This window comes from Sander vitreus, chromosome 2 (genome assembly GCF_031162955.1).
Source record: "Sander vitreus isolate 19-12246 chromosome 2, sanVit1, whole genome shotgun sequence".
Lineage (NCBI taxonomy): Eukaryota > Metazoa > Chordata > Actinopteri > Perciformes > Percidae > Sander > Sander vitreus.
The window spans coordinates 7,385,623-7,401,216 of NC_135856.1; the positions used below are offsets into that span (position 1 = coordinate 7,385,623).

At 39.7% G+C, this 15,594-nt stretch overlaps 2 protein-coding genes across 5 annotated transcripts in view; one reads left to right on the top strand and one right to left on the bottom strand.

Moving 5' to 3' along the window:
- Positions 1-726, bottom strand: part of ncf4 (neutrophil cytosolic factor 4) — a 35,838-nt gene extending 35,112 nt beyond the window's left edge. For both annotated transcript variants that reach the window (XM_078275005.1, XM_078274996.1), the window contains exon 1: positions 641-726. In XM_078275005.1, the coding sequence (XP_078131131.1) occupies positions 641-672 (32 nt within the window). In that variant the 5' untranslated portion in view covers positions 673-726. The remainder of the gene's footprint in view (positions 1-640) is intronic.
- Positions 670-15,173, top strand: pvalb7 (parvalbumin 7). 3 transcript variants are annotated; one of them, XM_078275034.1, is made up of 5 exons: positions 670-751; positions 12,130-12,198; positions 12,401-12,530; positions 12,643-12,752; positions 14,512-15,173. In XM_078275034.1, exons 2-5 carry the CDS (start codon positions 12,138-12,140, stop codon positions 14,535-14,537), a joined length of 327 nt encoding a protein of 108 aa, XP_078131160.1. In that variant the 5' UTR covers positions 670-751; positions 12,130-12,137; the 3' UTR covers positions 14,538-15,173. The 3 variants fall into 3 exon arrangements, with proteins under 3 accessions (XP_078131160.1, XP_078131142.1, XP_078131152.1); XM_078275016.1 differs by lacking the exon at positions 670-751 and adding an exon at positions 903-985; XM_078275026.1 differs by lacking the exon at positions 670-751 and adding an exon at positions 945-1,039.
- The last annotated feature ends 421 nt before the right edge of the window (positions 15,174-15,594 follow it).

Below are 15,594 nucleotides of genomic sequence, written 5' to 3' on the forward strand. Positions count from 1 at the left end.
ATGTTAAATGTCTGCCTAAACTGATTTAAAGTCAGATAGCTCAAGAGCTCTGCATACAGTCCATCCAAGGCTGCATATTACCTTATTACTATATATCACTATATTACATATACCTTTTTTCAAAGTTTGAACATTCTTATCTGAGGAAGAGGATTAGGGCCACATGTGAAAAATGTATTTGATTAAAGTCAGAATTCAGGAAAAAAAAAAAAAGTTTGATTTTTTCTTAGGATTTCTTTTACGATTATGATTCCCCCCCTCAGAATTCTGACTTTAAACTCAGAACTGAAATACATTTTTCACATGTGGCCATAATCCTCTTCCGTAGCTACTTATATGTTACATGTATTTTGCTGCATGAGACCCATCTTACTATAACATCAACAAAACGATGAAACATATGCTCGTGCAAGAAGCAAGTTTGTTTAACATTTTCTTCATGAGCAAGAGCAACAACAAAAAATCTAACGCACGTCACAAAACATCTGCAAACATAAAGTCAGCCTCTAGTTTCATTACCGTCATATTGTAGAGGCAGGGATCAAAGAGTGAACTGACGTAACGTAACCTAACTTCATATCATATTTTGATATTATGCTTCATCTTATACGTGCTATAAAACTGCACTATCGACACTCACCTTTCGTCTCGTAACTGCCGCGGCAGCGACATGATGTTGCGCACAGCTTTGACTGCAGACAAACGGAGAAACTTCAACTTCTGAGCGGACAGACGCGCTTCTCACAGATAGGTTTGTTAATGACTAGAGACTAGTAGCACACTCACACACTGCAGGCTACACACTGACTGCCTGCGTCTCAAAATGTCTGCAGAGGCAACTGTGCGGAAACACGCAACGGGAAGCGAGAGTTCCCTAAAAAAAGACCAGATGGTGGTGGTGCTTTCATTTGGACGTCCCGGTGTGAAGAAATTACTGCAAGGGCGGGGAAATTGTCTTAAATGGGTTGCAGGTGTCAGACGGCAGGTAGGCTATGATGCTCAAACAACAGAGAAAGAGTGGCACAACTTGTGGCTAATGGTGAGTTGAAATATCATTTAATTATAATTTATTTTATAATGTATACTCTTTATTGATCCCCAGTGGGGAAATTATAATGTTACACTCTGTTATTAGAACACAATACACAGGCCTGAAATACACACACATGCTCAGGTCCTATACTGTACATGCACAAATGGAGGAACGTCCAGTGAGGGGGGCTGTGACTGCTGGACAGGTGCAGTTTGGGGGGATATGGTGCCTTGCTCAAGAGCACCTTGGCAATTAAGTAGTATGTTAAAGGGCCAGTTCATCCAAATTTCTCTCTCTCTCTCTCTCTCACACACACACACACACACACACACACACACACACACACGTGCCTATGTTTGCATGAACAGTGTGGGTGGTTTATATTTAATAACCACTTTTGAAACTTCTATTACATGATTTGAAAACTTAAAGCTTTAGTGCGTACATATTTTATATTAATGAACGTCCGTTACATTCAAGTCATTGCCAAATGAGTTAATACAAAGCTAATTAAGACATATCAGCTCCACACAACTCTCTCGAATCCTCCGTGTCCTCCTTGGTTACAAGCAACTGCGTGGAATTCCTCATGAGGCTTTAAAAGCAACTTGAATTCTTGGACTCAGGATAATCGACAGACCACACTGTAAAAAGATTTTATTGGAACTATTCTAAAGAAATAGAAACAGAAATACCAATAAAGATATTGTTTCTGAGGCCAAAAACCTAACCACATTTGGTACTAGAATTAAGTTTTTTTGATCCTTTAAATGTCCGTCTATCATGGTGAACACAACTTATGAAGCTATCATTCAGCACTAATTTACATGATCAACTATCATTCAGACCAGTATCATATTTGGACAGCTTGTAAGTACTGTATACCCTTTAAATTTGGATTCAGCATGCCAAGCCTTAAAACAAAGTGTTTACCGCTCTATTGTTCACATTGCTGTTGGTACACGTTACCTTTTGTTAAGGCCATAATTTGGCCTAAGCAGCATATGCCATGTTGTTTGCCACATTTAAAGAAAGTACAAACTGCCAGTTTTGGAAAGCACCCAGTTTCACTGGGGATTGGCTATGAGTGTGTCTGCATACAAGGTATTTAAAAATATGCTCACACCTGCCCTCCTCTATGATGATGCTTTGCTCTGTGTCTTGAAATGAGGTTTCTGGAACATGCGTTTGTGTTTACACCGGTAAGGGAGGATCCACATCTCCTGCAGTAGCACCGTTTCTATTACTCTCTCTACACTGGGTATATGATTACTTTGGGTCAAAATGCTGACATGCATCACATCTCTATTGTGTGTGAACATGCAGTGGACACTATAATGGCTGTTATTGTAGGTGAAAAAATAATGGATGTAATAACGTAAAAATAGAAACCTTTGGATTACATCATGCCCTGGGACTCTCTAAACACTTTACAGGAAGTGGCCTTTCGCTGATTATTGTCACAGAGCTTCCGTTTTATTCGAGAGTTCAGAGTCACACTTCCAGAGCAGCCTCGTCCAGAGTCGGTGCCCACCAGCGGTGCCACATCACCATCTTAAACATCAATGATTAACTCCAAGATTTAATGTGACTGATTAGTGTAAATGCTGTGAACGAGCAATATGGTTGACTATTGGCAGCCTCTCCCAGCTTCCCACACGGTACCACACAATGGAGGACTGCTCATTTATGTCACACATACAAAAAAAACACAACCTTACTCCAGTGTCATCAAGGTCCTCCGTAATCATGATATATTGCCAAGCAGAATAAACATTTACTAACCAACACACTGAGCTTCTTTTTGACATTTTATTTAGTGAGATACAGTAAGGGATAAAGGATGTACTACTACTCTACTAAACAGACAAATCAAACTAAGAGATAGACAGAGTGAGAACTCAGAGCCATAGCTAAATGAAATAAATGGAGACAAACTCTGAAATTGACTTTTGTATTTTTTTGTCTGCCACTCAGAAATTGTGTCTGTCACTTTTGAAGTTGATGGGATAATATTTTGATTATTTAGGTATCATTAGGTTTCCATTTAAGGCTAAAATACCTTTGTTTATTAGTTTGTTTGTCACAAGTTGCAGGGAATGGAGGACCCAAATGCAGAGAGCAGGCAGAAGTTTGTTGTTTGAGGATTTATTTCACAAACAAAAAGGAAGTACATACCAAAAAGAGCCCAGAATGCAACAGGCAAAATCTAATTCCAGAACAGGATCTCAAAAACTGGAACTCGGAGACAAACGGCAGACTCCACACACGAACACAGAGCAACAGAATACAATGACCTGACAACAGACAAGGGAAACACAAAGACTAAATACAATAGGTAATGAGGAAACAAGGGACAGCTGACACAACAGGTGAAACACATAAGACAATCACAAGGGCGGGAAAACTAAAGACAGAAAACCAGAGACTTCAAAATAAAACAGGAAACAGAACATATACAGAAACATACAATCATGACATAGTTCATTTTAGGATGTTCTCCAGCAGGCTGTTGAACCACTATGTGTAAGTTCAAACATACCATTAATAAGAATGTAGTGTAGGAGTTACGCTTTAACTTTGCAAAAACAGGTTGCACTAAACAAGTAAGTTGCTGCAATGTAGAGTAGGCAACCCTATGATTTATGCTAGTTTATGATTATTATATTCTTTTAGCATTTCCACCAATTGTTGGAATTGTTGTTAGGGGAATTATCTGGCTCTTCAGCATGGTTACTTTATGCCTCCTCTTTGTTGCCTTCAGATACTTTAAGGTGTCCAACTACAAAGATTTCTTTCATGTAGACTGCATTCAGTCATAATACATGGATAACAGAATGACACGTATAAATGTGTAAAAAAAAAAAAAATTGCCAGCACTTTACTTAAATAAAGCCTGTTAACATGTTTCTGACTGAATATATTGGTAGCATCAACACTGTCATGCGCATGATCCTTCCAGCAGAAAGTCCACATTTCCCAAATCGCTGACATTCCACAGCCACACGCACACACCCTTACACAAGCCAACCTGCACAAGCATGTCATGACACAGTGTTGATCTCTCACCCTTCTTTTGTAGTTGACAATTATAAGTAAATACAGACGAGGGCTGGGGAATTATTCAGAAAGGAAATAGTTGGAATAAAATCTGAGGTGATGAAAGTTCATAACACTAGATGTCAGCAAAGTTGTGTGGTTTGTGTGTGTGAGAGAGTGGGAGAGAGAGCAACCATGATTTATTGTCTCATCTTAAACAGAGCTATCTTAATCCCTCTGATCTCTATTTGTGGCGTCGGACAGAAATTCCACGGCCACTGTAATATTCAATACTGCACCACGGCCTGGTTTTTGCGGTGTGACAACAGCACCTGAATCACTGCATCAGGGGTTACACACACAGATTAACCACGCATTTACATGCTTCAGTAAATCACACAAGATTTGCTTAGGACATTTTTCCTGGGATACGTTCACTGTGATCCATATACCTGTTTCTGACTTATTGTTTTCACTGAGATACATAAATGTTTCAGAGTCGTGACTTTTGCTGAGTTATGCTGAACTCGCTATCGTGAAAACAGTAAAAACGTAGTCAGCTACTAGAAAAGAGACATGGAAAGAGAGAATGTAGGAGTGTGTGTGAGGAAAAACTGTGTAGGTGTGAATATTTGCTTGTGTTTGTTATACAAAGTCTGAGAAACAGACTGTAAGTGAATGTGTGTGTATGAAAAACGACAGAAACAGAGTGCAATGGTGCATAGAGAGAGAGAGAGAGAGTGTGTGTGTGTGTGTGTGTGTGTGTGTGTGTGTGTGTGTGTGTGTGTGTGTGTGTGTGTGTGTGTGTGTGTGTGTGTGTGTGTGTGTGTGTGTGTGTGTGTGTGTGCAGTACATATTGTACTCCATATCTATTTTCATGCAGCCTGAGATGGATCCTTTGAAACGCTGCTCGTATAACAGACCACTGCCAGCCATGAATTGCAGAAACATTTTTTAAGGGTGTATTAATCTTCAAGGCCAGGCTAGCTGATGGACTCTGTTGTTCTCGTTTCTGTGTGTAAGTATGAATGTGTATAAGTGGGATCGAATGTCCGTGTGTGTTTATGTGCTTAACAGAGTTGTACTGTAACTGTGTTTGTATATAGTTTATTTCTAGCCTTGGAATATAACTTTGAAACTGAAGTACACTGTGAAAAGTCTGCTGATGACATACTGTATAATAAGCTATTAAGTTGACAGCGAAACACACAAATACACACAGAGAAAGAGAAGAAGGGAGACTGACAGAAAGTCTCAACAAACCCAAGGCTTGTGTTTCCCATGTTGACAGCTGGTAACCGTAGAGACATCATAAGGGAAGTAGAAAAGAGGAAGAGGTGAGCCGGAGCACAGGACTATTCTAAATGCTGAGACTATAAGATATAATTTAGAGTATAATCTCACTCTGTTACTATAATATATGTAGTACTCAGCCCGTCCTCACCCAGAAAACAACTGTATAAGTCAACCTATAATTACCTCTCGTGGCTGTAGTAATTATCGCGAGAGAAAACGAGGAAGCGAGGTGTCAAAGTATAAGAGCGCCAAATTCCCTGTAAGGAGGAAGGTCGGGGCGGTGGATGGGTCAAATAAACACAGAACTTTCACTCAGGAGATTGGGGTTCTTGTCCCGTGTAAAACCATAAGTCAATTGTCACTTTTTTTTAAATGAATCGTTTTACGGACCTTAGTGTGTGACACAATGACGTCCATGACATCATACAACACATTCTTACTCTCCCATCGTGTAAAATACGGACGCTTGGTCATGTTGGTCATTTGTTATTCACGCTAAAAGTCTCCTTTAGCGTCAGGAATCTTGGCGTCATTTGGGGTTTGTTATTCACGCTAATAATGTGCCCTTTGGCGTTGTTATTCACGTTAAAAGTCTCCTTTAGCGTCGGGACTCTTGACGTCACTTTTGGCGCTCTGGGTCGGTACGTACTGACTGACATGCAGCACAAGAACGGGACAGTTAGGTTTAGGGAAAGATCGTGGGTGGGGTTATAAAATGTATGTTTCTATGATACGCCGGACAAGAACGGGACACAAACCCCGGTCTCCTGGGTGAAAGTCCTGTGTTGTTTGACCCATCCACCAGCCCAACCAACCTCCCTACGCTGCATTTCGGTCTTTCATACTACTTGCTAGCGTTGTTGCGCTTAATACTACATCATCTTACAGTGCCACGGTCACGCTGCTGCTCTGCCCGGTGCGTTCCATATAGACGCTGAAGGGTGCTTTTTGCGTCGTACCTGACACTGACAGCCACTGCCCAAGTGTCCGTATTTTACGAGCTGGGAGTGAGAACGGGTTGCGTCATATTACGTCTTCATTTAAGTCGTTTTTCATGACTCATTTTAAGCCACACCCTGATGTTTTGCTAACCCTATGTATTTTTGTTGCCTACACTTAACTTGTTCCGTTTCACGTTAGCTGTGTGTTTAAAATTGTGGCCGTTAGGTTAAATAGAACGGTCACATGACATGCCCATAGTAATGCTTTGTGTTTTACACTGTAAATATTGTAGCCAAAATATGATTTAGACTTACTTAACATTTAGGATAGATGCTGTAACTGTTATCAGGGTTACGTTTAAATACATTAAGTTCAAATTCTCTCACTGTAGAGATAATGCTAGTCACCCACTGCCCTTAAACATAGTGCCCACTAAACAATCAGCATGACTGATACTAACTGGAATATACCAGGGAAATGTGGAAGATCTGGTGTCTCATTACTTAATAGTTTGGCCAAACTCCCAAAAACTTGGTGCATTCCTTTTAAATCTCACCACATCCCACACACGCCCGCACCCACCAGCCGTAATATCGGCACTAAATATACCACTATAACCAGTGCCTGCAGTGCAGTCATGCACATTTGGCTAAGAGTGGGGCTTCCTTCTCCCACTCTTCTGTGCATGTTGGTGTGAACTGAACTTGGGGTTGTGAGGGTTGCTGCATTCAAGTCACCAACCCAAATGATCACAAACTGAGTACTGCAAACTGCATAACGTCCAAAACTACTCAATAATTACTAATTACATATTACTGATGGACAAAGTAGTCACATTACTTAAATAATTACTCAATAGCAAAAGTAAATACATAAAAAAAAAGGTTTTGCATGCCACATCAAATGCAATTTTTATTCAACTTGTCATTTCTTTTGTTTTAAATTCTTGACCAAAAACGAACAGGTGTCACTCCCAAATGCAGCTGTATCTTCTTTCAACGGTTTTTAACAGGGGAAAATGTAAAGGCTTGTCTACATGTGAGTTTATAATGTTAATAAACCAAGTTGTGAACCCTCCTTCTTTGGTGACTGAGTCGTCACTGTGCAAGCAAACATCCAATATAATGCTCCACAGAGCCTACTATCAGTACAGTCCCCTCCACGTTTATTTTTAGGGCCAATATCTGATATTTGATCCGTGGAGCATGTGTATGTATCTATCTATTTATGCATCTATTCTAAGTGTGCATAAGTCCATCTTTGCATTGTTTCTTTTTCCATTTAAGAGTTAAAAATTATTCAACACTTTTTTCATGGCTTCTTATAACTATGAGCACAAAAACAATAAAAGGCTTTCAGATTCTCCCTGCTCCCTCGACCCTACACATTCTGTTCTCCAGGGTTGACAACATCTTCAATTTTACAATTATTTCTCTTCGTCTCCAGTCTTGTCCTTGACAAACTCCTGGCCTGCCTCTCCTCATTTATTGCCTCATTTACAGTAACCCATCTATAGGTATCTCTGCGTCCCTCTATCTCTTCTAATCCTTTCTCCCAACTACAAATTACTCCCTCCAGTGTGTTGTCCTCACCACCTCGCCCCACCCTCCCCTGTCTTTCTACAATGCAGGAAAGTGCTGATAAAGGGTAATTCAATAGTGAGGAGAAAGCTAGGAGAGTCTCAGGACAGGATACTGAGAGTACAGAGGGTCAGCACCTCACAGGAAGAGGCAGACGGACAGAAATACGTAAAGACAGGCAGACAAGTTTTCACAGTTTCCTACTGACATGTTAAATCAATTTTTACAGTGATTTTAGTCAATCATTCAGCCAAAAAACAGGCTGAACAGATGTTGAGATAAGATATACTTTATTAATCCCACACTGGGGAAATTCCTGTGCTACAGCAGCTCAAAAGAAAAAAAAATGTACACACATCAGAATAAAACAAATACACATTAAATAGACATTGAAGTAAAAAAATATAGAAAGTATTATAAGAAATAGAAAACATAGAATTAGTTATAATAATAATAGTAATGATACAAAACTATTTACACAATAAACACCCTTATATAAACAGACAGTATGTATACACAGATATACAGATGAGTATATAAGTTAATATCTGTAAAAGGGATAGCTCGGATTTTTCGTAGTGGGGTTGTAGGAGGTACTTATCCACAGTCAGTGTATTACTGTACCAACGGTAGATAGCGGTGGGCACGCCCCCAGTTTGGAGAAGCAGACAGGAGTGGGATTTTTGTGTGTTACAGGATGGTCTTTTTAAAGTTACATCAGTTTGTTGACCACAACAGGCTTTCCTTGTGAAGTGTGTTAGCAAACTGTTGCCCGTTTATGCATCCAGCAGCACAGAGCAACATTAAATTCCATTTGGAGTCATATTAGTATTTTAATACTAATATGAATCCAGTAAGTCCAAATGAGTCCAATATCCACCAAATCCTGAGGGAAATATCTGGCTGGTGATAAATGTGTGTAAAAACAAAAGAAGAATAGGGTCATGCAGGGAAAAGAGAAGACCTGGGAGGAGGTACGGTCCAAGGGGCAGTCAGATAGTATTATTAATGGCCTGTGTGTGGTTTGTAAGTGCTGCAGAGAAAGTGATCGCACTCAAGGGCCGGCGGTGTGAGTCATGTCATGAAAACCACCCCACCTTTCTCAAAATAGAGAGAATACATAGACGTGGGGATGGGGTGGGCGAGGGGGGTATATGGGGTGAATGTGTATGTGTTTGGAGGCAGCTATAAAAGTCTGATTGTGTCCCCCCCCCCTGCCTACTTGCTCATCTTACCTCCATCTCCAACCCTTTTCTCTTGTCTCTACTCCTCTCTCTCTCTCTATCACCTCTCCTCTTGCCCTCTTTCTCTTCTCTGAGGTGCACTCATCCACCCCTTCATTCAGGTAAGAAAGAAAAGAGATATTACATGTTGTAGTACAGAATAGTTATTTGAAAAAAGAAAACACACAATACAAAATCAGAGGCGCTTTGGTCAGTGACAAGATGAGCTGGAGGCTAATGTGATCAGAATAATGAAATATAATGATTGCTGGCGTTATCTGTGACAAGCAGATATGCTGCAATTGAATGAAATACCTTTGCTAGTTGTAGGAATAATAAGGTATTTGAAACATGATAATGAATATATTGTAGCTGTATAGTAGGGGTGCATTTGGATAAACCTGAGTCAGCTCTGCTAGAAACTAACCTCAGAAAATCCATCAGAGGCATCATGGATGTAAATTCAGCCAGGATTATAAAAAAATTAGTTGACTTGAATAAAATGGAATATGGTGTAATAAAGAAAAATCATATATATACAACATATATATTACTAAAAACAAATCTGTAATAAAAAAAAAACAAGATATATACATCTGGAATCTAACGGACACGAGAGCATTAGAGTTTGGCTGTCCCATTCTCCCTCATGGGAAATGAGGCTGTGAAGACAAACTAAATGTTTGTGTTATTTATTAGTTATGATGCTTTAGGGAATTATTCACACTCTACAGTAGATCTTGATCCGTGAAGTCAGAAAGATCAGTGACATGGTTTGTTTTTGAGCAGGTTCCTTAGGTATCTCAGCATTCTATCCTATAATGACCTTTGGACGTTTTTCTCAAAAGACCCGAACCTTTGAGTCTTTAAAAATAATTTTAACTTTGTGTAATTTCCTCTCAGTCTCACTGACCGCATCAACAAATCAGTGGAGCAAAAGTTGTATTACTGGAGAAAAAAAGAATCGCCATGTATTCATGTTCCAAGATCAGCAATGCTGTTTACGCCGAAGCTACATTAAGTAACTTAAAAAAAATAGAAACATCAAATATCTTCCTCGCTTTATATGGCAGATGGAAAAAGTATTCATCCTCAACATTAGTTGTGTTCTGGTTTCAGAATGATAAAGAAAACATAATATCTCTTCAAATACGTTACGTACGTGATGTAAGTCGAGTAATGTAAGTGACGTAAGTTAAGTCAGAGTCAAGTAAGTTAACTTACATTTGTTTCCAGCAGGACACGAACAGTGGTCTCCTGAGTAAAAGTCCAAGTGTGTTTGACCCATCCATCCACCCTGACCTCCTCCCTATGATTTTGAACACAATGTAATCCAAGGAAAAATACAATGCCATCAAAACGTCAATGAGAATGCTGTCTAACATATGAATGCCGGGGGAGTGACTGAGATGCATTTGTCATGATGTCTGTGAGTTTTTACTACTATATTGCCAACACTGACGTCAAGATCCAGAACAACTTGTAAAAGCAACTTTTGTGGTATACAGATAAAAGATGAAATAATGTATCTAAACGACCTTTCTGTCTTCAACAAACCGAAACAACCTGAGGTATCTTTAGCTGGCGACTTCATGGCTTTCTATTTGTAAAACACTCTCTCATGGATGGACAACCAGTTTTGCTAAAGACATCTCAAAACCACAAATGGATTATCACTAATTGGCTTTTGCTGCCAAGGATTTTGACACATAACAGCCTGAGAGAAAGTTGAGAAGAAGTAGATCGGACAGAAAGGAAGAGGATGACTGTGTATCTTGTTACTCGTTAATATAATTGTATTAGTCACTCTGTCCTTTGGTCAGGGAGGGTTAACTATTTTGTCTGGGTCAAGACAGAGCAATCTGCAGAGGGACCAACAAAACTACTCAGCATGAAGCCAAGTCTCATGTCCTCACCAAGGCACCATGTGGCATAACGAACACACGCGCGCACACACACACACACACACACACACACACACACACACACAAGGGAGCTCAGATGCACAAACACATTCATCAAACATGTCTCTTGACAACTCAACACTTGATGTCAGTGCTCTCAACAGATAAACAAGAAACCCAAGAGCCTTCAGCTCAGGTCTGACACCTTTTGGCATCTACAGGGTACTGCAGTTTTTTGTTTTGTTTTTAATCCTCGGGGAAGCTAAGCAGATCCTTTACACTCTTCTTAAAGGTGCACTATGCGTTCCTGCATGGTTTCAGTGCAATTTTCATCATTTTTATCCCAAATCGTAGGCATCTGTCCTTAATCCGCTAGCTGCCTGCCGCCTGAATACACTGTGAAAAAGCCCGGTCTCGTAAACGTCAAACGCTAGGGGGACAGGATAGGCACCAAAATAAAACGAACACGTTCCAGCCAATCACTGACAAGATAGTTGGGGCAGGGGGTGGGAGTTAGTGACAATTAGTCAGTTAGTCATGACAGTTACGGAAACATGGGGGGAGGGGCGAGCTTGCTCTGTTTTGTTTGAAATTTACTTGGAACAGAAGTAACATGCAGGAACGGATAGTGCACCTTTAAGCAACATCCAGGTTTACCTGCATAATACATACATAGCCCAGCCTTCCACTGTGAACTTTCACTGAAAAAGTTTAGGGGTTAAATGTCTTGCCATCTTGTGCCATCCATCTATAATACACTGCATAATTGACATGGAATATACTTAAACTACGTTACTTATTATTATTAGTATTAGGTTATCTGGATCAATTGGGAAATAAATAGTATAGAATAAACTCAGGCAAACATCCACCTTATGACAATTTTAAGCTAGGTGTTATATATCCATTTATACCCGTGTACTCAGGAGTCACAACTTTGCATTATTCAGTGACCACGTTTGAATTTGAAACTGGATATCTCATGAGACATTTAACATGCTCAGTAAGCACGCCACAGTTTGGCGCGCTTACGGCTGTTGTCTGCACTCAACTCTTTGAAATGTAGTTTTTTTATTTCACACCTTTTATGTGCTCTCTGTCCCTCTCTCCAGCTGACAAAATGGCGATGACAGATCTGTTGAAAGCCGAGGAGATCAAGAAAGCTCTTGAAGCCTTTGCAGGTCTGTAACAGTTTGGTATTGGTATTCTCAGCAGGAATAGGCTTACCAAGTTTGCTGATGCCGAAGCTTGCTTAGAAAACTAAATGATGCTTATTCTGCTCTGTAAGTGTGCAGAACATTTCAAACTGGCTTATGTTAAGGAAGAAGCAGTTGAAGAGCTGTTTGATGGTTCAGTCTGTACCTTCTGTCTTGCCTTTTGAAGGAGAAACATTCGACCCTAAAAAGTTCTTTGAAATGGTGGGAATGAAGGCCATGTCAGCTGAAAACGTCAAGAAGGTCTTCCAGGTTCTGGATGTGGACGGTAGCGGCTTCATAGAGGAGGAGGAGCTCAAGTACGGAAGTCAAACAGACACAACAAACACAAAAAGGAGCATTGGCCTGCCCAATAAAATGTCTATGTCCTGCACACTGCCATGTGTTCATAACATCCTATACTTTTCTCAGGTTTGTACTGAAGGGCTTTTCCAAGGAAGGCAGAGATCTAACTGACTCTGAGACAACAGCATTCCTCAAAGCCGCAGACAAAGATGGAGACGGCAAGATTGGCATTGACGGTGAGAGAACAGAGGAAAATTGCAAAGAATAAAAAAGTTATTTAAAAATAAGAGTAGAAGGTACAGAAAGTAAAAGGTGGGGTGTGTACAGGTTAGCATGTAGGCTGAAGGTGCGTTACTGTAATTGCTGCTTTGTGTGCATTTGTTTTACAAAAATATACCAATATTTCTTTAATCCCTGTTGCAAAGAGGATGTTGCTACTTGTTTACCTCCATGGCAAAACAGCATCCGGTAGCTGCCAATATGCAATCTAAAGAGTTAAGGCCGTGGTAGGCACTTTATTTTCAGGCAAATTCCATAATATTCTTTCAGCAAGTTGTAATTGAAGTGGTCTGAAAGAAAACATGTTAGCAATGTTAGCTCATCTGGTGTAGTTTAGGTGTTTACAGGAGGTTAAGTGTTTAAGATATACCCTACATATATCATATGAACTAATTATAGTTTTCCATAAGACTGACATTATTTTGTAGTTGTCATATTGTTAGCAAATTCCCTGAAAAGACCATACTAAAAATGCATTAGTCCGTCTCTTAATACTTCCCGACTTTCCAGCCCCAAGCCCATTTGTTCGTACATAACATATACATCTTTTTTTTATCACTCAATCAATCAACATTTATTTATATTTAGCACTTTACAGCAACCAGCAGGTATCCAAAGTGCTTCACATCAGAACAAAAAGAATGAAACATAGAAAACAGTAAAATCAGAAAAGGTTACAGAGAAACAGGAGGAAGAGAGGGAAATTGTCACACCACTACTACGTATTAAAAGCCATTCTAAACAAATAGGTTTTAAGTTTGGATATATATATAAATCTTTTTCTTTTAAATAAAGGTTAAATAATTTCCTAAAACAGCTGAGCTCTGTAGTTTTTTTTTTTTTTAAAGATTATACTTTAGGGGCATTTTTTATTATGTTATTTCTATAGGACAGCTTAGACTTAAAAGGGGAGAGGGAGGGAGAGGTAATGACATGCACAAACAGCTGCAGGTTGGAGTTGAACCTGCGGCAGCTGTGTTGAGAAGTAAACCTCTATATATGGGCACCTGCTCTACCAGATGAGCTGTCCAGGAGCCCAGCTCTGTAGTTTTTAACAAACACTACGTAAATGGGTGTAAACAGTGTACTTTTTTTTTATAAATGTGGATTAATAAACATATGGTGCTTTCACAAGTATTTATGGCAGCAGGTATGTGGGATTGGGATAAACTACAGTCTGTGTGTTCATGGTAATGAAGGAACATGTCACCCAAAGCGTTATTATGGAACACACGCAACTTCTAGGCAAGACCCTTAATAGCATTCACACACTACTATTGACCAGGCGTCCATGCTTAGGCTAGATAACATAACCCGATTCGCTCAGTTCCTATCCCCTAACCAGTTGGCTATCCTAACCTTAACCACTCAAGGCCAATGCCTATCCCCAACCAATCAGCCTGCTTCGTAGGGCGGGACTTGCCTAGAAGTTACATGGGATCCATAATAACGCGTGACCCGGTGTGACTCATTGATGTGTTTTTAATAGTTTTTGGACAATAATGAAGCATTATGGCACAGAGGAAAATTATACATCAGGCTTTGGTTACACAGAAAATACTTGTTAGTAGGATCCATTCATTGTTGGTATTTTCATTGGATTTGTTGACAACATGGACATATGGAATATTGCCAGCCTTATCCTTAACGCTGTAGGTCAGTAGAGTTTGCCTCATCACTGCCTCACACAAATATTTTCTTTTTTTCTTTTTTCAGAGTTTGAAATCATGGTGCATGAGTAGGGGATAGCTGAATACCCCCCTTTCTTCCTCCTCCTCCTCCTCCTCCTCCTCTTCGTCCCTGCATTCATATTTTGTAACTACCACTACTCCTCTCACCTTCCTCGGGACCCCACACATGGAGTCAGACCAGGCCTGCTCTCTCTACAAAACACTACAGGAGCAGGCCAACAGGGAGTTACCATGAGGAGAAACATAAAGGCATAGCAGGCACCAGTGTCATTTTTGATTTTTCATTTTTATATAAATATTTAATCGCACAAGCTGTATGGGTTTCTGAATCATTCTTAATGATTTCATGAAGGTAGTTTGTGGTCTCAAAACAGATGGTACTAGTGCTGTAGATGGTGTAGATGTTAGAGACTTCTTAAATCTTAATTTCCTTCCTCTGTATATTTCAGATCGTGCATTTTGTCTGATGGGTTTTACTTCTAGATGTTCGCATATCAGTGCACTCCTACTCCTCTTCCTAATCCACCTTCCTTCACCTTCTTTCACCTCCTCTCCTCCTCCACCTCCTCCTCCACACTCCCTGCCTCCGATCAGATGACGTAGTAAATAAAATGATATATACAGTAAGAGAGTTGTGAAGAGAGAAAATAATATCTAAGTAAGAAATGATAATAAAAAAAACTTGAGTAATAACTGTCTCTTTACTTATTGTTACTCACAGAGGACACAAACATTAAAACTCACAAAACATAACTTACTGAACATTGCAAAACATCAATCACAGGACAAATGACGAAAATTACAATTTTACAGGTGAGAAGCTGTGGCCAAAGTTTAACATCCAAGAAAAACTATTACCACCATGTGAGAGATCGGATATGTATCAGACTGCATTTAGGTTCAAATACAGAAGTGGTCCGAGTCAGAATTGAAGGAATTACAACTTTATGTTCAGATCTGTCAAATCGGATCTGTATCACATGACCGAAGCATACAGATTTGGGACACATTTGCTTAAAGCTTTAGTGCGTAACTTTTTGATGTTAATGAACGTCCGTTACATTCAAGCCATTGCCAAATGAGTTGCTACGAAGCTAATTAAGACTAT